Source organism: Pseudophryne corroboree, chromosome 5 (assembly GCF_028390025.1).
Source record: "Pseudophryne corroboree isolate aPseCor3 chromosome 5, aPseCor3.hap2, whole genome shotgun sequence".
NCBI classification, from domain to species: Eukaryota; Metazoa; Chordata; class Amphibia; order Anura; family Myobatrachidae; genus Pseudophryne; species Pseudophryne corroboree.
In genome coordinates this window covers 800,947,101-800,970,044 of record NC_086448.1, presented here as the reverse complement: position 1 = coordinate 800,970,044, position 22,944 = coordinate 800,947,101, and the positions used below count along the sequence as shown (strand labels likewise).

The following is a 22,944-nucleotide window of genomic DNA, read 5'->3' as shown; positions in this document are numbered from 1 at the left end:
AATATCAGCACAGCCATGTTTGAAATGTGTAAATCAGAGCAAAATAAAAATCTTGATTGTATTCCCATTTGATTTTAAAATATGATCCATGCACAGTGAAGGTGTGTACACAGGGTGAGATTCGGGCTAAACCCCGATTCTCACTGTGCGACAGGGACTAGGTCGGTATTGAAAGCAAAGATGACTGTGCTTGCGATACTGGCTTTGTGCGATTTTGGCTAAGTGTCAATTTTGACTATCTTTTATACTAGTCAAAACGAACTTGCCTGCACAGTCTATCTAGGCTTGCGATACCGACCTCGCGGGACCGCGCATTGGTATCGCATCGGGATCGCAAGGTGACTCACTTTCTTTGCGATTTTGACTATATAGTCAAAATCACAAAAAAATATTGGCCCTCATTCCGAGTTGTTCGCTCGGTATTTTTCATCGCATCGCAGTGAAAATCCGCTTAGTACGCATGCGCAATGTTCGCACTGCGACTGCGCCAAGTAACTTTACTATGAAGAAAGTATTTTTACTCACGGCTTTTTCATCGCTCCGGCGAACGTAATGTGATTGACAGGAAATGGGTGTTACTGGGCGGAAACACGGCGTTTCAGGGGCGTGTGGCTGAAAACGCTACCGTTTCCGGAAAAAACGCAGGAGTGGCCGGAGAAACGGTGGGAGTGCCTGGGTGAACGCTGGGTGTGTTTGTGACGTCAACCAGGAACGACAAGCACTGAACTGATCGCACAGGCAGAGTAAGTCTGGAGCTACTCTGAAACTGCTAAGTAGTTAGTAATCGCAATATTGCGAATACATCGGTCGCAATTTTAAGAAGCTAAGATTCACTCCCAGTAGGCGGCGGCTTAGCGTGTGTAACTCTGCTAAATTCGCCTTGCGACCGATCAACTCGGAATGAGGGCCATTGCACTGTGTATACACACCTTAAGAATTAGGAGAAATTGTTCCTGTTATATCGGAAGTGATCTGCTCTGTATGGAAACCAATTTTCTTTTAAAACATCAGAAATAGCCGACATATCGGCACTATTCTAAGGGGGGTAATTCACATCTGAACGCTGGGCTGCTAATTTTGCTGTCCTGCGTTCAGATAGTCGTCGCCTCCAGGGGGAGTGTATATTCACTGTGCAAGTGTGCGATCTGATGTGTACGCCGAGCTGCTAAAATCCAGTGTGTGCAGTCTCTGCGCAGCCCAGGACTTCCTCCTACAGTGCGATTACATCAGGCTCGTCGGGCCGGAACAGACGTCAGAAACACTCCCTGAAAACACTTGGGCACACCTGCGTTTTTCCGGACACTTAACAACCACAAACGGCTACCTCCTGTCAATCACTTTGTGAACGCCCGTGCGATCGGATTTTTCGCACCATCCCGTCGCTGACCGGCGATGCCCTTTGTTGTTGTCTGACGCGCGTGCGCATTGTGGTGAATACACAGTTAGTACCTGATCGCCAGCTCTGCGTTTTCTGACCCCCGAAATGCGTAGATAAACTAATGCAACCCCAGTAGTTATCAATGCACTAGATCTACTCACTACTTTGTTTTCCTAATACCCCTGACGCTTCTTTGACACTGCAGTTTATCCAGCCGTGTGGCCTTTATATTTGTCCTTCAGTAAGGCGCAGATGGAACCCAGATTGTACTACTTGATACAAAGGAAACAGCGTTTGGACTTTGGAACCTTTTCTGAATAGCACTGGCTTTTGGTGGTGAATGAATGACAATAAAAACCAACAGTCATGGGAGGGAAAGAATAAAGAAGAGCCTCTGAAGTGCAGAAACCAGGAGCTAAGCAGCAGCCGGTAGAAAATAAAAGTACTCATGCCCTATAGATTGTAAGCTTGCGAGCAGGGCCTTCCTACCTCTATGACTGTTTATCACCCAGTTTGTTATTGTTATTTCAAATTGTAAAGCGCAACGGAATTTGCTGCGCTATATAAGAAACTGTTAATAAAATAAGAATTTACTTACCGATAATTCTATTTCTCGTAGTCCGTAGTGGATGCTGGGGACTCCGTCAGGACCATGGGGAATAGCGGCTCCGCAGGAGACAGGGCACAAAAGTAAAAGCTTTAGGATCAGGTGGTGTGCACTGGCTCCTCCCCCTATGACCCTCCTCCAAGCCTCAGTTAGGATACTGTGCCCGGACGAACGTACACAATAAGGAAGGATTTTGAATCCCGGGTAAGACTCATACCAGCCACACCAATCACACTGTACAACTTGTGATCTGAACCCAGTTAACAGCATGATAACAGCGGAGCCTCTGAAAAGATGGCTCACAACAATAATAACCCGATTTTTGTAACAATAACTATGTACAAGTATTGCAGACAATCCGCACTTGGGATGGGCGCCCAGCATCCACTACGGACTACGAGAAATAGAATTATCGGTAAGTAAATTCTTATTTTCTCTGACGTCCTAAGTGGATGCTGGGGACTCCGTCAGGACCATGGGGATTATACCAAAGCTCCCAAACGGGCGGGAGAGTGCGGATGACTCTGCAGCACCGAGTGAGAGAACTCCAGGTCCTCCTCAGCCAGGGTGTGCCCCTGACCAAGTAGCAGCTCGGCAAAGCTGTAAAGCCGAGACCCCTCGGGCAGCCGCCCAAGATGAGCCCACCTTCCTTGTGGAATGGGCATTTACATATTTTGGCTGTGGCAGGCCTGCCACAGAATGTGCAAGCTGAATTGTACTACACATCCAACTAGCAATCGTCTGCTTAGAAGCAAGAGCACCCAGTTTGTTGGGTGCATACAGGATAACAGCAAGTCAGTTTTCCTGACTCCAGCCGTCCTGGAAACCTATATTTTCAGGGCCCTGACAACATCTAGCAACTTGGAGTCCTCCAAGTCCCTAGTAGCCGCAGGTACCACAATAAGCTGGTTCAGGTGAAACACTGACACCACCTTAGGGAGAAACTGGGGACGAGTCCGCAGCTCTGCCCTGTCCGAATGGACAATCAGATATGGGCTTTTGTGAGACAAAGCCGCCAATTCTGACACTCGCCTGGCCGAGGCCAGGGCCAACATCATGGTCACTTTCCATGTGAGATATTTCAAATCCACAGATTTGAGCGGTTTAAACCAATGTGATTTGAGGAATCCCAGAACTACGTTGAGATCCCACAGTGCCACTGGAGGCACAAAAGGGGGTTGTATATGCAGTACTCCCTTGACAAACTTCTGGACTTCAGGAACTGAAGCCAATTCTTTCTGGAAGAAAATCGACAGGGCCGAAATTTGAACCTTAATGGACACCAATTTGAGGCCCATAGACACTCCTGTTTGCAGGAAATGCAGGAATCGACCGAGTTGAAATTTCTTCGTGGGGCCTTCCTGGCCTCACACCACGCAACATATTTTCGCCACATGTGGTGATAATGTTGTGCGGTCACCTCCTTCCTGGCTTTGACCAGGGTAGGAATGACCTCTTCCGGAATGCTTTTTCCCTTAGGATCCGGCGTTCAACCGCCATGCCGTCAAACGCAGCCGCGGTAAGTCTTGGAACAGACATGGTACTTGCTGAAGCAAGTCCCTTCTTAGCGGCAGAGGCCATGAGTCCTCTGTGAGCATCTCTTGAAGTTCCGGGTACCAAGTCCTTCTTGGCCAATCCGGAGCCACGAGTATAGTTCTTACTCCTCTACGTCTTATAATTCTCAGTACCTTAGGTATGAGAAGCAGAGGAGGGAACACATACACCGACTGGTACACCCACGGTGTTACCAGAACGTCCACAGCTATTGCCTGAGGGTCTCTTGACCTGGCGCAATACCTGTCCAGTTTTTTGTTCAGGCGGGACGCCATCATGTCCACCTTTGGTCTTTCCCAACGGTTCACAATCATGTGGTAGACTTCCCGATGAAGTCCCCACTCTCCCGGGTGGAGGTCGTGCTGAGGAAGTCTGCTTCCCAGTTGTCCACTCCCGGAATGAACACTGCTGACAGTGCTATCACATGATTTTCCGCCCAGCGAAGAATCCTTGCAGTTTCTGCCATTGCCCTCCTGCTTCTTGTGCCGCCCTGTCTGTTTACGTGGGCGACTGCCGTGATGTTGTCCCACTGGATCAATACCGGCTGACCTTGAAGCAGAGGTCTTGCTAAGCTTAGAGCATTGTAAATTGCTCTTAGCTCCAGTATATTTATGTGGAGAGAAGTCTCCAGACTTGATCACACTTCCTGGAAATTTTTTCCTTGTGTGACTGCTCCCCAGCCTTTCAGGCTGGCATCCGTGGTCACCAGGACCCAGTCCTGAATGCCGAATCTGTGGCCCTTTAGTAGATGAGCACTCTGCAGCCACCACAGAAGAGACACCCTTGTCCTTGGAGACAGGGTTATCCGCTGATGCATCTGAAGATGCGATCCGGACCATTTTTCCAGCAGATCCCACTGAAAAATTCTTGCGTGAAATCTGCCGAATGGAATCGCTTCGTAAGAAGCCACCATTTTTCCCAGGACCCTTGTGCAATGATGCACTGACACTTTTCCTGGTTTTAGGAGGTTCCTGACTAGCTCGGATAACTCCCTGGCTTTCTCCTCCGGGAGAAACACCTTTTTCTGGACTGTGTCCAGAATCATCCCTAGGAACAGCAGACGTGTCGTCGGAGACAGCTGCGATTTTGGAATATTTAGAATCCACCCGTGCTGTCGTAGAACTACTTGAGATAGTGCTACTCCGACCTCCAACTGTTCTCTGGACCTTGCCCTTATCAGGAGATCGTCCAAGTAAGGGATAATTAAGACGCCTTTTCTTTGAAGAAGAATCATCATTTCGGCCATTACCTTGGTAAAGACCCGGGGTGCCGTGGACAATCCAAACGGCAGCGTCTGAAACTGATAGTGACAGTTTTGTACCACGAACCTGAGGTACCCTTGGTGAGAAGGGCAAATTGGGACATGGAGGTAAGCATCCTTGATGTCCAGGGACACCATATAGTCCCCTTCTTCCTGGTTCGCTATCACTGCTCTGAGTGACTCCATCTTGATTTGAACCTTTGTATGTAAGTGTTCAAATATTTCAGATTTAGAATAGGTCTCACCGAGCAGTCTGGCTTCAGTACCACAATATAGTGTGGAATAATACCCCTTTCCTTGTTGTAGGAGGGGTACTTTGATTATCACCTGCTGGGAATACAGCTTGTGAATTGTTTCCAATACTGCCTCCCTGTCGGAGGGAGACGTTGGTAAAGCAGACTTCAGGAACCTGCGAGGGGGAGACGTCTCGAATTTCCAATCTGTACCCCTGGGATACTACTTGTAGGATCCAGGGGTCCACTTGCGAGTGAGCCCACTGCGCGCTGAAACTCTTGAGACGACCCCCCACCGCACCCGAGTCCGCTTGTACGGCCCCAGCTTCATGCTGAGGACTTGGCAAAAGCGGTGGAGGGCTTCTGTTCCTGGGAATGGGCTGCCTGCTGCAGTCTTCTTCCCTTTCCTCTATCCCTGGGCAGATATGACTGGCCTTTTGCCTGCTTGCCCTTATGGGGACGAAAGGACTGAGGCTGAAAAGACGGTGTCTTTTTCTGCTGAGATGTGACTTGGGGTAAAAAAGGTGGATTTTCCAGCTGTTGCCGTGGCCACCAGGTCCGATGGACCGACCCCAAATAACTCCTCCCCTTTATACGGCAATACTTCCATGTGCCGTTTGGAATCTGCATCACCTGACCACTGTCGTGTCCATAAACATCTTCTGGCAGATATGGACATCGCACTTACTCTTGATGCCAGAGTGCAAATATCCCTCTGTGCATCTCGCATATATAGAAATGCATCCTTTAAATGCTCTATAGTCAATAAAATACTGTCCCTGTCAAGGGTATCAATATTTTCAGTCAGGGAATCCGACCAAGCCACCCCAGCGCTGCCCATCCAGGCTGAGGCGATCGCTGGTCGCAGTATAACACCAGTATGTGTGTATATACTTTTTAGGATATTTTCCAGCCTCCTATCAGCTGGCTCCTTGAGGGCGGCCGTATCTGGAGACGGTAACGCCACTTGTTTTGATAAGCGTGTGAGCGCCTTATCCACCCTAAGGGGTGTTTCCCAACGCGCCCTAACTTCTGGCGGGAAAGGGTATAACGCCAATAATTTTCTATCGGGGGAAACCCACGCATCATCACACACTTCATTTAATTTATCTGATTCAGGAAAAACTACAGGTAGTTTTTTCACACCCCACATAATACCCTCTTTTGTGGTACTTGTAGTATCAGAAATATGTAACACCTCCTTCATTGCCCTTAACATGTAACGTGTGGCCCAAATGGAAAATACGTTTGTTTCTTCACCGTCGACACTGGAGTCAGTGTCCGTGTCTGTGTCTGTGTCGACCGACTGAGGTAAATGGGCGTTTTAAAGCCCCTGACGGTGTTTGAGACGCCTGGACAGGTACTAATTGGTTTGCCGGCCGTCTCATGTCGTCAACCGACCTTGCAGCGTGTTGACATTATCACGTAATTCCCTAAATAAGCCATCCATTCCGGTGTCGACTCCCTAGAGAGTGACATCACCATTACAGGCAATTGCTCCGCCTCCTCATCAACATCGTCCTCATACATGTCGACACACACGTACCGACACACAGCACACACACAGGGAATGCTCTGATAGAGGACAGGACCCCACTAGCCCTTTGGGGAGACAGAGGGAGAGTTTGCCAGCACACACCAAAACGCTATATTATACAGGGACAACCTTATATAAGTGTTTTCCCTTATAGCATCTTAATATATAATATCGCCAAATAAGTGCCCCCCCTCTCTGTTTTAACCCTGTTTCTGTAGTGCAGTGCAGGGGAGAGCCTGGGAGCCTTCCTAGCAGCGGAGCTGTGTAGGAAAATGGCGCTGTGTGCTGAGGAGAATAGGCCCCGCCCCCTTTTCGGTGGGCTTCTTCTCCCGTTTTTCTGACAACCTGGCAGGGGTTAAATACATCCATATAGCCCCAGGGGCTATATGTGATGTATTTTTAGCCAGTATAGGTACTTTCATTGCTGCCCAGGGCGCCCCCCCAAGCGCCCTGCACCCTCAGTGACCGTTGGTGTGAAGTGTGCTGAGAGCAATGGCGCACAGCTGCAGTGCTGTGCGCTACCTCATGAAGACTGAGAAGTCTTCAGCCGCCGATTTGTGGACCTTCTGCAAGGGGGTCGGCGGCGCGGCTCCGGTGACCCATCCAGGCTGTACCTGTGATCGTCCCTCTGGAGCTAGTGTCCAGTAGCCTAAGAAGCCAATCCATCCTGCACGCAGGTGAGTTCACTTCTTCTCCCCTAAGTCCCTCGTTGCAGTGAGCCTGTTGCCAGCAGGACTCACTGAAAATAAAAAACCTAACAAAACTTTTACTCTAAGCAGCTCTTTAGGAGAGCCACCTAGATTGCACCCTTCTCGGCCGGGCACAAAAACCTAACTGAGGCTTGGAGGAGGGTCATAGGGGGAGGAGCCAGTGCACACCACCTGATCCTAAAGCTTTTACTTTTGTGCCCTGTCTCCTGCGGAGCCGCTATTCCCCATGGTCCTGACGGAGTCCCCAGCATCCACTTAGGACGTCAGAGAAATAATAATAATGCCATTAGGACAGTGTATTATGTGGATGCAGTGCGCCCTCTAGGGGTAAACAAGTAACATTGCATGGAATGGTCATTTCTAGAACAGGAACTTACCAGGACATTCTAGATATGAAGCAGCCAAAGAATTGCTGGGAGAGCGCCTGGGCGAGACACCTTCTAGTCAGCGGCGTTTGGTCAATAATCATTGCACTATGCAGGAGGTTTGTGCTAAGAAAACAGCGAGAAGAGCAGTAAGTCCCATCTTCTTATATACAAAGTACAAATGGGAGGGGGGCTTCGTAGTGACACTGGGGTAGATGTATGAAGCAGTATAAGAGTGGAGAAGTGTGTCATGGCAACCAATCAGCTTCACAGTAACATTTATCATGTGCATGCTATACAATTATACGCAGCAGCTGATCGGTTGCCATGGGCAACTACTCCACTGGCACACTTCTCCACTTTTATCACTGCTACATGCATCTACCCCACTGTCCAATCACGAAATACAGCATTAGTTACACGTCACGGTAACGGTTACCACATAGAAACAAGCGACTTCTGTTTGTACATTGCTACACCATATGAGTACAACACTGAGGAGCCGTTTCATGTACTCAGTTTCACCTACAACTTACTGTTACTATTACTGTCATAGTTAGAAAACAAGAAAATAAGAGTATAATATTTGCTTAGGAACAATGTGGCACAGCAGTAAAGTATATAGAGGAAAACAGTACAATACACACTACAGCAGGCATGTCCAAACTGCGGCCCTCCAGCTGTTGTGAAACTACATATCCCAGCATGCCATGACACAGTTTTGCTGTCAGAGAATGCTAAAGCTGTGTCAGGGAATGCTGGGATGTGTAGTTTCTCAACAGCTGGAGGGCCACAGTTTGGACATGCCTGCACTACAGTATAAACGCTGATGAAGCAGCAGAGGTAATGGTTGCAGACACACAAGGGTGGTCAGAAGACATCAACATCAGAGACAGATGAACTCTACTAGCAATAAGAACTAGATAAATCCGGTGACGGCCTATTGCTCAGACTTAAGGATACTTAAGGCTAGCAGTTTGAATCTGTGGTTCCCAACTCAATCCTGAAATACTCCCAACAGGTCATGTTTTCCGGATTTCTGTCTGCGGAAGCAGGTGGGATAATTACTGACCTAGCAAAATAGATCAGCTAACCTGTGGGTGGTTAAAGAAATCTGCAAAACATGACCTCTGTTGGTGGCACTTTGAGGATTGGAGCTGAGTACCATTGGATTAAATAAACCAAGCGGGCGACGTCAGATGGTGTATGTCAGAACAGGTGCCCGCACGTCACAGGAAGCCGTCAGATAGGCAAAGTATAAAACCAGACAGAGATGCCCATTTAATAGAGAGGAATGAACAGACCGGTGCATGATGGGAGCAAATTCAGAGCAGTGTCTAAGGCGCGGTAACCGAAACGACAGGAATGATGACATCGTGTTACAACACAGACTAATTACTGTAATTACTGCGAGTTATTCAAGCAATGTCCTGATATTTATTTCTAAAAGACAGAGCTTGAGGGGTATTTACAAAGTAATCTCTATGTCTGTACTCTCCTGCAACTTAGAAGACGGTAATGCAGATGCCCCGCACAGCTGTAAACAGCGCCACCTAGGTGGTAGTAAAGGACTTTTCAGGTCAATGATCAGTTAGAAATGAGGCGTTTCATGGAGTGTACCATGAAACACGTCTCAGAGCAAATATAAAATACACCCGCATAATATAGGTGCAGAGTAACGCTGACCAACCTGAAGATGCTCATCGAGGCATAGGCTGTGACTTCCAAATACGCTTCATCTACAAATACAGTCTTGAAGCAGGAGTACGGGTACCGGCAGGTCAGTATCTCCTCATAGAACTCAAACACCTCGTGGAGGTAGGAGGTTGTGTGCTTCAGCAGCGGAAGCAGCTGGGGTAGGCAAAAGTGGGTCACCTGGCAAACACATTACAGAGTACTGAGAGCAACTCGGCACAGAACAGGAGACAGGACAGCGATATGAGACTTTGGTTACATGTATCGTGTATAAAAGACAACGGTAGAATAATCAGTTCAGGTCTAGGTCTGTTTTTGAAATCTTATCTGTACGATTTGAAATCTGCTGTACGAGACAGTGCCGCTAGCGAGTCACATAGATCTGCGATACACTCGGACACGTCTTAATACGCGACACAAGACGGCGTGTATGTTTCTGTACAGGAACATCTGTATCCTGAGGAGCACACTGTATGTACGGGATATTCATGTGGCCTCCAGCTGTTGTGGGACTACACATCCCAGTATGCCCTGCCATAGTTTTAGTATGCCCTGACAGAAAATATGTGGTAGGGCATGCTGGGATTTGTAGTTCCACCGCAGCTAGAGTGCCGCATTCTGTATACCCCTGCTGTGTGTGCTCCTCAGGATGCAGATTTGTATTACTGTACGGAAACGTAACAAGGGGTCTTCAATGGCAGATACTACAGAGGACTCAGGCTGGGTACTGTAGTGAAGGATCCGTGGACCCACCGCCCGTACACACAGACAGATGTAACGATAAACCTGCGTGATATATCGGAATGTGCTGTGCTACACGGCCTATGTGATACGTCTGTGGACAACGTCCGTCATTCATACATATATCGGGAGTACACAGTCGCCGATCTGCTACCGATATATCGTTAGCCGGCTGTTTAGGTTGCAGTAATCTGAATTTCTGGTCATTTTTATTTAGTTTTGAGTAGGAAGGTTCCCTAATTTGCACTCATAGCAGAGTCTTATCTGTCTGAAAATAAGAATTTACTTACCGATAATTCTATTTCTCGGAGTCCGTAGTGGATGCTGGGGTTCCTGAAAGGACCATGGGGAATAGCGGCTCCGCAGGAGACAGGGCACAAAAAGTAAAGCTTTAGGATCAGGTGGTGTGCACTGGCTCCTCCCCCTATGACCCTCCTCCAAGCCAGTTAGATACTGTGCCCGGACGAGCGTACATAATAAGGAAGGATTTTGAATCCCGGGTAAGACTCATACCAGCCACACCAATCACACTGTACAACCTGTGATCTGAACCCAGTTAACAGTATGATAACAGCGGAGCCTCTGAAAAGATGGCTCACAACAATAATAACCCGATTTTGTAACTATGTACAAGTATTGCAGATAATCCGCACTTGGGATGGGCGCCCAGCATCCACTACGGACTCCGAGAAATAGAATTATCGGTAAGTAAATTCTTATTTTCTCTATCGTCCTAGTGGATGCTGGGGTTCCTGAAAGGACCATGGGGATAATACCAAAGCTCCCAAACGGGCGGGAGAGTGCGGATGACTCTGCAGCACCGAATGAGAGAACTCCAGGTCCTCCTTAGCCAGGGTATCAAATTTGTAGGATTTTACAAACGTGTTTGCCCCTGACTAAATAACCGCTCGGCAAAGTTGTAAAAGCCGAGACCCCTCGGGCAGCCGCCCAAGATGAGCCCACCTTCCTTGTGGAATGGGCATTTACATATTTTGGCTGTGGCAGGCCTGCCACAGAATGTGCAAGCTGAATTGTATTACACATCCAACTAGCAATAGTCTGCTTAGAAGCAAAAGCACCCAGTTTGTTGGGTGCATACAGGATAACAGCAAGTCAGATTTCCTGACTCCAGCCGTCCTGGAAACATATATTTTCAGGGCCCTGACAACATCTAGCAACTTGGAGTCCTCCAAGTCCCTAGTAGGTGCAAGGCACCACAATAAACTGGTTCAGGTGAAACACTGACACCACCTTAGGGAGAGAACTGGGGACGAGTCCGCAGCTCTGCCCTGTCCGAATGGACAAACAGATATGGGCTTTTTTGAGAAAAAACCACCAATTTGACACTCGCCTGGTCCAGGCCAGGGCCAAGATCATGGTCACTTTTCATGTGAGATGCTTCAAATCCACAGATTTGACTGGTTTTAAACCAATGTGATTTGAGGAATCCCAGAACTACGTTGAGATCCCACAGTGCCACTGGAGGCACAAAAGGGGGTTGTATATGCAATACTCCCTTGACAAAATTCTGGACTTCAGGAACTGAAGCCAATTCTTTCTGGAAGAAAATCGACAGGGCCGAAATTTGAACCTTAATGGACCCCAATTTGAGGCCCATAGACACTCCTGTTTTCAGGAAATGCAGGAAACGACCGAGTTGAAATTTCTTTGTGGGGCCTTCCTGGCCTCACACCACGCAACATATTTTCGCCACATGTGGTGATAATGTTGTGCGGTCACCTCCTTTCTGGCTTTGACCAGGGTAGGAATGACCTCTTCCGGAATGCCTTTTTCCCTTAGGATCCGGCGTTCCACCGCCATGCCGACAAACGCAGCTGCGGTAAGTCTTGGAACAGACATGGTACTTGCTGAAGCAAGTCCCTTCTTAGCGGCAGAGGCCATAAAACCTCTGTAAGCATCTCTTGAAGTTCCGGGTACCAAGTCCTTCTTGGCCAATCCGGAGCCATGAGTATAGTTCTTACTCCTCTACGTCTTATAATTCTCAGCACCTTAGGTATGAGAAGCAGAGGAGGGAACACATACACCGACTGGTACACCCACGGTGTTACCAGAACGTCCACAGCTATTGCCTGAGGGTCTCTTGACCTGGCGCAATACCTGTCCCGTTTTTTGTTCAGACGGGACGCCATCATGTCCACCTTTGGTATTTCCCAACGGTTTACAATCATGTGGAAAAAACTTCCCGATGAAGTTTCCACTCTCCCGGGTGGAGGTCGTGCCTGCTGAGGAAGTCTGCTTCCCAGTTTCCATTCCCGGGATGAAACACTGCTGACAGTGCTATCACATGATTTTCCGCCCAGCGAAAAGTCCTTGCAGTTTTTGCCATTGCCCTCCTGCTTCTTGTGTCGCCCTGTCTGTTTACGTGGGCGACTGCCGTGATGTTTTTCCCACTGGATCAATACCGGCTGACCTTGAAGCAGAGGTCTTGCTAAGCTTAGAGTATTATAAATTTACCCTTAGCTCCAGTATATTTATGTGGAGAAAAGTCTCCAGACTTGATCACACTCCCTGGAAATTTTTTCCTTGTGTGACTGCTCCCCAGCCTCTCGGGCTGGGCTCCGTGGTCACCAGCATCCAATCCTGAATGCCAAATCTGCGGCCCTCTAGAAGATGGGCACTCTATAACCACCACAGGAGAGACACCCTTGTCCTTGGATATAGGGTTATCCGCTGATGCATCTGAAGATGCGATCCGGACCATTTGTCCAGCAGATCCCACTGAAAAGTTCTTGCGTGAAATCTGCCGAATGGAATTGCTTCGTAGGAAGCCACCATTTTTACCAGGACCCTTGTGCAATGATGCACTGTTTTTAGGAGGTTCCTGACTAGCTCGGATAACTCCCTGGCTTTCTCTTCCGGGAGAAACACCTTTTTCTGGACTGTGTCCAGAATCATCCCTAGGCACAGCAGACGTGTCGTCGGGATCAGCTGCGATTTTGGAATATTTAGAATCCACCCGTGCTGTTGTAGCAGTATCCGAGATAGTGCTACTCCGACCTCCAACTGTTCCCTGGACTATGCCCTTATCAGGAGATCGTCCAAGTAAGGGATAATTAAGACGCCTTTTCTTCGAAGAAGAATCATCATTTCGGCCATTACCTTGGTAAAGACCCAGGGTGCCGTGGACAATCCAAACGGCAGCGTCTAAAACTGATAGTGACAGTTCTGCACCACGAACCTGAGGTACCCTTAGTGAGAAGGGCAAATTTGGGACATAGAGGTAAGCATCCCTGATGTCCCCGGACACTATATAGTCCCCTTCTTCCTGGTTCGTTATCACTGCTCTGAGTGACTCCATCTTGATTTGAACCTTTGTAAGTGTTCAAAAAAATTTTTAGAATAAGTCTCACCTAGCCTTCTGGCTTCAGTACCACAATATAGTGTGGAATAATACCCCTTTTCCTTGTAGTGGGAGGGGTAATTTAATTATCACCTGCTGGGAATACAGCTTGTGAAATTTTTTCCCATACTGCCTCCTTGTCGGAGGGAGACCTTGGTAAAGCAGACTTCAGGAGCCTGCGAAGAGGAAACGTCTCTACATTCCAATCTGTACCCCTGGGATACTACTTGTAGGATCCAGGGGTCCTGTACGGTCTCAGCGCCATGCTGAGAACTTGTCAGAAGCGGTGGAGCGCTTCTGTTCCTGGGAATTGGCTGCCTGCTGCAGTCTTCTTCCCTTTCCTCTATCCCTGGGCAGATATGATCTTATAGGGACGAAAAGACTGAGGTTGAAAAGACGGTGTCTTTTTCTGCAGAGATGTGACTTAGGGTAAAAACGGTGGATTTTCCAGCAGTTGTCGTGGCCACCAGGTCCGATGGACCGACCCCAAAAAACTCCTCTTCCTTTATACGGCAATACACCTTTTTGCCGTTTGGAATCTGCATCACCTGACCACTGTCGTGTCCATAACATCTTCTGGCAGATATGGACATCGCATTTACTCTTGATGCCAGAGTGCAAATATCCCTCTGTGCATCTCGCATATATAGAAATGCATCCTTTAAATGCTCTATAGTCAATAAAATACTGTCCCTGTCAAGGGTATCAATATTTTTAGTCAGGGAATCCGACCAAGCCACCCCAGCTCTGCACATCCAGGCTGAGGCGATCGCTGGTCGCAGTATAACACCAGTATGTGTGTATATACTTTTTATGATATTTTCCAGCCTCCTGTCAGCTGGTCCTTGAGGACGGCCCTATCTATAGACGGTACCGCCACTTGTTTTGATAAGCGTGTGAGCGCCTTATCCACCCTAAGGGGTGTTTCCCAACGCGCCCTAACTTCTGGCGGGAAAGGGTATACCGCCCATAATTTTCTATCGGGGGGAACCCACGCATCATCACACACTTTATTTAATTTATCTGATTCAGGAAAAACTACTGTAGTTTTTTCACATCCCACATAATACCCTCTTTTGTGGTACTTGTAGTATCAGAACTATGTAACACCTCCTTCATTGCCTTTAACGTGTGGCCCTAATAAGGAATACGTTTGTTTATTCACCGTCGACACTGGATTCAGTGTCCCTGTCTGTGTCTGTGTCGACCGACTAAAGTAAACGGGCGTTTTAAAACCCCTGACGGTGTTTTTTGAGACGTCTGGACCGGTATATGTCGGCCGTCTCATGTCGTCAACCGACCTTGCAGCGTGTTGACATTATCACGTAATTCCCTACATAAGCCATCCATTCCGGTGTCGACTCCCTAGAGAGTGACATCACCATTACAGGCAATTGCTCCGCCTCCTCACCAACATCGTCCTCATACATGTCGACACACACGTACCGACACACAGCACACACACAGGGAATGCTCTGATAGAGGACAGGACCCACTAGCCCTTTGGAGAGACAGAGGGAGAGTTTGCCAGCACACACCAAAAACGCTATAATTATATAGGGACAACCTTATATAAGTGTTTTCCCTTATAGCATCTGTTTTATATATTTCTAACGCCAAATTAGTGCCCCCCCTCTCTGTTTTAACCCTGTTTCTGTAGTGCAGTGCAGGGGAGAGCCTGGGAGCCTTCCCTCCAGCCTTTCTGTGAGGGAAAATGGCGCTGTGTGCTGAGGAGATAGGCCCCGCCCCTTTTTCGGCGGCCTCGTCTCCCGCTTTTAACGGATTCTGGCAGGGGTTAAATATCTCCATATAGCCTCCGGAGGCTATATGCGAGGTATTTTTAGCCAAAATAGGTTTTCATTTGCCTCCCAGGGCGCCCCCCTCCCAGCGCCCTGCACCCTCAGTGACTGCCGTGTGAAGTGTGCTGAGAGGAAAATGGCGCACAGCTGCAGTGCTGTGCGCTACCTTTAGAAGACTGAGGAGTCTTCTGCCGCCGATTCTGGACCTCTTCTTACTTCAGCATCTGCAAGGGGGCCGGCGGCAAGGCTCCGGTGACCATCCAGGCTGTACCTGTGATCGTCCCTCTGGAGCTGATGTCCAGTAGCCAAGAAGCCAATCCATCCTGCACGCAGGTGAGTTCACTTCTTCTCCCCTAAGTCCCTCGTTGCAGTGATCCTGTTGCCAGCAGGACTCACTGTAAAATAAAAAACCTAAGCTAAACTTTTCTAAGCAGCTCTTTAGGAGAGCCACCTAGATTGCACCCTTCTCGGCCGGGCACAAAAATCTAACTGGCTTGGAGGAGGGTCATAGGGGGAGGAGCCAGTGCACACCACCTGATCCTAAAGCTTTACTTTTTGTGCCCTGTCTCCTGCGGAGCCGCTATTCCCCATGGTCCTTTCAGGAACCCCAGCATCCACTAGGACGATAGAGAAAAGATCAAACAGGGCTTCCTAAAGAATAACGTCACAACTGTGAATTCCCCTCACACAGCAGACATTGAGATGCCTTACACAGGAGGTCGATCACAAACCTTCCAACAATAAGTGCATCTGATGAGGCGGTCACTTTTCTCCCTGCCGGCCGTAAGAACACGACAAAGTGACTGTTGGGAACAATAAGTATCAGGCGGGTGAGCAACAGCCATCTCCTACCTCCGGAGCAAGTCACAATGGGGGGGGATTCAGACCTGATCGTAGATGTGTTAAATTTAGCACATCTACGATCAGCTTCCCTGACATGTGGGGGGACACCCAGCACAGGGCTAGTCCGCCCCGCATGTCAGACCCTACCCCGCTGCACAGGCACAAAAGCATCGCACAGCGGCGATGCTTTGTAGTTGAAGAGTAGCTCCCAGCCAGCGCAGCTACTGCGCGCTGGCAGGGAGCTACTTGTCGCTGCCTGGGTCGCAGTGGCTGTGTGTGATGTCACAAAGCCGCCACGGCCCAACCCCCCAACCTGTGCCTGTGTTGCCCGGACTGCACCCCCTAAACAGCGGACAAACGTCGCCGGCCCGCCTCCTCCCGCCCAGTGACCGCCTCTGACTGTCAATCAGGCAGAGGCGACTACAGGGCTGAGACGGTCGTCGGCTGTCTGGCATGCGACGGCGCATGCGCAGTTCGACCTGATCGCTGCTGGTCGGTCTGAATTAGCCCCAATGAGTGACTATTCGAACAGATCTCCCAGGTGTCATACCTAGGGATGCATAGAGGAAAGAGACACCCCAGTTACCCGCCTGGCAAGAAGAGAGGAACAAACACCCCAGTTACCCGCCTGGCAGGAAGAGAGGAGCAGACACCCCAGTTACCCGCCTGGCAGGAAGAGAGGAGCAGACACCCCAGTTACCCGCCTGGCAGGAAGAGAGGAGCAGACACCCCAGTTACCCGCCTGGCAGGCAGAGAGGAGCAGACAACCAAGTTACCCGCCTGGCAGGAAGAGAGGAACAGACAACCCAGTTACCTGCCTGGCAGGAAGAGAGGAGCAGACACCCCAGTCACCCGCCTGGCAGGAAGAGAGGAGCAGACAACCCAGTTACCTGCCTGGCAAGAAGAGAGGAGCAGACACCCCAGTTACCCGCCTGGCAGGAAGAGAGGAACAGACAACCCAGTTACTTGCCTGGTAGGAAGAGAGGAGCAGACACCCCAGTTACCTGCCTGGCAGGAAGAGAGGAGCAGACACCCCAGTTACCTGCCTGGCAGGAAGAGAGGAACAGACAACCCAGTTACCCGCCTGGCAGGAAGAGAGGAGCAGACAACCCAGTTACCCGCCTGGCAGGAAGAGAGGAGCAGACACCCCAGTTACCCGCCTGGCAGGAAGAGAGGAACAGACAACCCAGTTACCTGCCTGGCAGGAAAAGAGGAGCAGACAAACCAGTTACGCGCCTGGCAGGAAGAGAGGAGCAGACACCCCAGTTACCCGCCTGGCAGGAAGAGAGGAACAGACACCCCAGTTACCCGCCTGGCAGGAAGAGAGGAACAGACAACCCAGTTACTTGCCTGGCAGGAAGAGAGGAGCAGACAACCCAGTTACCTGCCTGGCAGGAAGAGAGGAGCAGACACCCCAGTTACCCGCCTGGCAGGAAGAGAGGAACAGACAACCCAGTTACCTGCCTGGCAGGAAAAGAGGAGCAGACAAACCAGTTACGCGCCTGGCAGGAAGAGAGGAGCAGACACCCCAGTTACCTGCCTGGCAGTAAAAGAGGAACAGACACCCCAGTTACCTGCCTGGCAGGAAGAGAGGAGCAGACAACCCAGTTACCTGCCTGGCAATAAGAGAGGAGCAGACACCCCAGTTACCTGCCTGGCAATAAGAGAGGAGCAGACACCCCAGTTACCTGCCTGGCAGTAAGAGAGGAGCAGACACCCCAGTTACCTGCCTGGCAGTAAAAGAGGAGCAGACACCACAGTTACCTGCCTGGCAGGAAGAGAGGAACAAACACCCCAGTTACCTGCCTGGCAGGAAGAGAGGAGCAGACACCCCAGTTACCTGCCTGGCAGGAAGAGAGGAGCAGACACCCCAGTTACCTGCCTGGCAATAGATAAAAGTCTGATACATAATACTATCGGAAAGAGTGCACAATTGTTCAAGGGTCGAACCACGGCGGGCCGCCCAAGAAGGTCCAACAGACCGAGTAGAATGGGCCTTGATGGTAGCAGGAGCTGGAAGGCCAGCCTGTACATAAGCACGTGCAATCACCATTCTAATCCATCTGGCCAGGGTCTGCTTGTGAGCAGGCCAGCCACGTTTGTGAAAACCAAACAGAACAAAGAGAGAATCCGACTTCCTGATGGAGGAAGTTCTCTTCACGTAGATACGGAGAGCCCGAACCACATCCAAAGACCGCTCTTTGGAAAACAATTCAGGAGGGCAAAGGCCGGAACCACAATCTCCTGATTAAGGTGGAAAGAAGACACCACCTTAGGTAAATACCCGGGACGTGTTCTAAGAACCGCTCATTCACGAGAAAAATCAGATATGGTGACCTACAAGACAAGGCACCCAAATCAGACACCCTTCTAGCAGGGGCAATAGCCAGCAGAAACAATACCTTAAGCCACTTAAGGTCTGCAGATTCAAGAGGCTCAAACGGAGACCCTTACAACGCCTCCAAAACCACCGACAAGTCCCAAGGGGCCACAGGCGGGATATAGGGAGGTTGAATCCGCAACACACCCTGAGTGAACGTATGTACATCAGGTAAAGTCGCACTTTTTCTCTGGAACCAAACCGACAAGGCAGAAATATGAACCTTGATGGAGGCCAGACGAAGGCCCAAGTCCAGGCCCTGTTGTAGAAAGGCCAAAGGTTTGGCCGTACTAAACTTGTAAGCGTCATGATTGTTAGATGCGCACCAAGCAAAGGTAGAATTCCAGACCCTATGGTAAATCAGCAGAAGCCGGTTTCCAGGCCTTCAACATGATTTGAATGACCGACTCAGAAAATTCTTTGGCCCTCAAGACGGAAGCTTCAAGAGCCACGCCGTCAAAGCCAACCAGGCTAAATCCTGATATACACAGCGGCCCTGAACGAGGAGATCTAGGCGCTGTGGAAGTAGAAGAGGACGCTCTATCGAGAGACCCTGAAGGTCTGCGAACCAATGCCGTCTAGGCCACGCGGGAGCGATCAGAAGTAGGAGTCCTCCTTCTTGCTTGAACTTCCTAATTACTCTGGGCAGGAGTGACACCGGAGGGAACACGTATGGCAGCTGAATATTCCATGAAATTGCCAGTGCGTCCAGGAACGCTGCTTGAGGATCCCTTGTCCTTGCATCGAAGACCGGAACCTTGTGATTGTGTCGAGACGCCACAGGTTCACATCTGGAAGGCCCCACCTGTCTACGAGGACTTGAAACACTTCTGGATGGAGGCTCCACTCTCCGGCGTGTAAGTCCTGATGACTGAGAAAGTCTGCTTCCCAGTTTAGGACCCCCGGAATGAACACTGCCGATATGGCTGGCAGATGGCGTTCCGCCCACTGAAGAATCCGTGATATTTCCCTCATTGCCATGCGGCTTAGAGTGCCGCCTGGATGATTGATGTATGCCACCGTGGTGGCGTTGTCCGCCGACCCTGAAGGGAGTGTTGCTCTAACACCGCGCCCCAACCTCTCAGACTGGCATCCGTCGTCAGAAGGACCCAGTTGGAGATCCAGAAGGGACGACCCCTGCTCAATCGTTGGTCCTGAAGCCACCAGCTCAGTGACAGACGGACTTTCGGAGACAAGGAGATCATTTGAGACCTGATCCGGTGAAGCAGGCCGTCCCACTTGGCAAGAATTAGCTTCTGTAGAGGGCGGGAATGGAATTGAGCGTACTCCACCATGTCGAAAGCAGACACCGTGAGACCTAGCACTTGCATTGCCGAATGTATCGACACTTGCGGACGAGATAGGAAGTATCGAATCCTGTCCTGAAGCTTCAGGACTTTCTCCTGAGACAAGAACAACCGCTAGTTGTGAGTGCCCAACAACGCCCCTAGGTACACCATGCTCTGAGCAGGGACCAGGGAAGACTTCTTCCAGTTGATGAGCCACCCGTGGGCTTGCAGAAACTGGATAGTCAGATCCAGATGGCGTAGGAGAATTTCTGGGGAATTTGCCAGGATCAACAAGTCGTCCAGGTATGGTAGGATCCTGACCCCTTGACGGCGGAGTACAGCAGTCATTATCGCCATGACCTTGGTGAAAACTCGCGGAGCCGTGGTCAAACCAACAGGTAACGCCCGAAATTGGTAACGAGGTTGCCAACCGCAAACCTCAGGTATTGCTGATGCGACACTGCAATAGTAATATGCAGGTAAGCATCCTGTATGTCCAGGGAGACCATATAATCCCCTGGTTCCAATGCCAGAACAATAGAGCGAAGAGTTTCCATACTAAACTTGGAGACCCTCACAAATTTGTTCAAGGACTTGAGGTTGAGAATGAGACGGGAGGACCCATTCGGTTTCGGGACTAGGAACAACGTTGAATAGTACCCCTTGCCTCTCTGAGCCAGAGGCACCTGTACTACCACTCCTGTGTTCAGGAGGGACTGTACCACCGAATTAAGAGTTTTTGCCTTCACCTGATCCGAAGGGACGTTTGTCAGGCAAAATCGACGAGGGGGACGATTCTTGAAGGATACGGCGTAACCTCGAGTGACGACTTCCCGTAGCCAGGCATCGGAAGTGGTCTTCAACCATTCCTGGGTATACCCTAGAAGTCGGCCCCCCCACCCTGGGATCCCCCAGAGGGAGGCCCGCCCCTTCATGCGGCAGGTTTGTCAGTTTTGGAAGCAGGCTGACAGGCAGCCGAGGCCCGTTTGGGTTTGGAAGTGCGAACCTGTTTCGGGTACGCCTGACCTTTTGCTTTCCCTGATGGACGAAAGGAGAGAAGGGAGTACTCTTAGCCTTCGGCACCGAAGGAGCTGTACTAGGTAGACATGCTGTTTTAGCAGAAGCGAAGTCAGCCACTATCTTGCTGAGGTCTTCTCCGAAAAGAACGTCTCCCTGAAAAGGGAATACCTCCAGGGTTTTCTTAGAGTCCATATCCACAGACCAGGACCGTAACCAGAGAATCCGGCGAGCCAAAATGGACGTAGTAGAAGCCTTGGCCGGCAGAATACCGGCATCAGAAGCCACCTCCTTAATGAAATGAGAAGCTGTGACAATATAAGACAGACATTGTTTAGCATGATCAGAAGCGTTGGAAGGCAACTCCGCATCCAGCTCCTGAGCCCACACTTCCACAGCCTCTGCAGCCCATGTCGCTGCAATGGTGGGCCTATGCGCACCACCAGTTAGCGTGTAAATTGCCTTTAAAACAACCCTCCACACGCTTATCCGTCAGTTCTTTCAGAGACGTGACGGTAGTTACAGGCAGAGCTGAGGATACCACCAGCCGCGTCACCTGCGAATCCACTGGGGTGGGTGTTTCCCAATTTTTACTAAGCTCCACTGCGAGGGGGTAGCGAGCCAGCAACTTCTTGTGAGGCGTGAATTTCTTTCCTGGATTTTCCCAGGACTCCTGACGTATGTCAACTAAATGGTTAGAATGAGGTAAAACTTGTTTAACCACTTTCTGACGTTTAAACCTGTCCGTTTTCTTAAGGGCAGCATCAGGCTCCGTGTCATCAGTAATTTGAAGAATGATCCGGATAGCCTCCAACAAGTCAGGGACATCTACCTGTGAAACAGATTCCCCCTCAGAAGCGTCGGGATCAGAATCTGTGGGGTCAGTATAAACGCCATCCTCAGATGAGGTGTCTGGGATGTTGGTGGATTGTGAGGAAGTAATGGCCCGCTTAGAGGACCCCTTGGTCTTAGGCGGGTGAGGGTTAGACTTCTGTGTAGTCAGTGATTGGTTCAATTGCTGTAACTGAGCGGACAGTTGATCTGCCCATGGTGGGTTAACCGCAGGGACCATAAGCGGTTGTACCGGCACAAGAGGTCCCATAGGGGGCGTTAGTCTAGTTACTAGCGTATTTAATAGCATGGGGAAGGTAGCCCAAGGTGGGTCATTTTGAACCCCCGTTGCTACAGTCCCACTGGGGGATAAAGATCCCCCAGAACCTGAACCCTCAGCTGCTATGTTTTCCTCAAATGTGTCTGCAGCGTCACCAGCACACAATGTGGGATCAGCCCCAGCACCATTGCCCTTTGTAGCTGACATATCCGAAAGCTCAATGCAGGGCAACACAGTACAATATCAGCAGCACAATACCTGACAAGAACCCCCGTGCAGTGTATCAGCACAAACAGGGAATTCGAGAGCTATATGGTGACTAAAAATCACAGAGAAAAATACACACGGAGTATATCCGGTGAACTACCTATATTAAATGATAAACCTGACGCACCTAGCCCCCTCAGGTTATAGAATATAGGGATAGCAATCTGAGTGAGATACACGAAATGGAGGTCACACAGCAGCTATATGCACACACACATAGTCACAGTTTACAATGCAGAAATTATGACATGCAATAAACTTCACTGGACTAGCAATACAGAGTAATACGAAGTATAGCTATACACTCAATAGATATAACAATGCACAGTAAAGACTAGATGTATATCACAGGGTACTTGTACTATATAACCCTGACTAAATGCACTTTTTCTTAACTAACACTGGGGGTAATTCCAAGTTGATCGCAGCAGGACATTTTTTAGCAATTGGGCAAAACCATGTGCACTGCAGGGGGGGCAGATATAACATTTGCAGAGAGAGTTAGATTTGGGTGGGTTATTTTGTTTCTGTGCAGGGTAAATACTGGCTGCTTTATTTTTACACTGCAATTTAGATTGCAGATTGAACACACCCCACCCAAATCTAACTCTCTCTGCACATGTTATATCTGCCCCCCCTGCAGTGCACATGGTTTTGCCCAATTGCTAACAAATTTCCTGCTGCGATCAACTCAGAATTACCCCCACTGTCAGCAGACATGTAGAATACTTAAGTGTCCTGTAAAATGCACAGCACTGACATGCAGGCGGCTTTACAGAGGAGGATTTGCCCAAAC

At 49.6% G+C, this 22,944-nt stretch overlaps 1 protein-coding gene across 2 annotated transcripts in view; it reads right to left on the bottom strand.

The window, feature by feature from the left end:
- Positions 1-22,944, bottom strand: part of TAF2 (TATA-box binding protein associated factor 2) — a 250,202-nt gene that overhangs the window by 183,022 nt on the left and 44,236 nt on the right. For both annotated transcript variants that reach the window (XM_063924457.1, XM_063924456.1), the window contains exons 7-8: positions 9,336-9,520; positions 7,658-7,771 (exon numbers count right to left, since the gene is read on the bottom strand). In XM_063924457.1, coding sequence (XP_063780527.1) covers positions 7,658-7,771; positions 9,336-9,520 — 299 coding nt within the window. The remainder of the gene's footprint in view (positions 1-7,657; positions 7,772-9,335; positions 9,521-22,944) is intronic.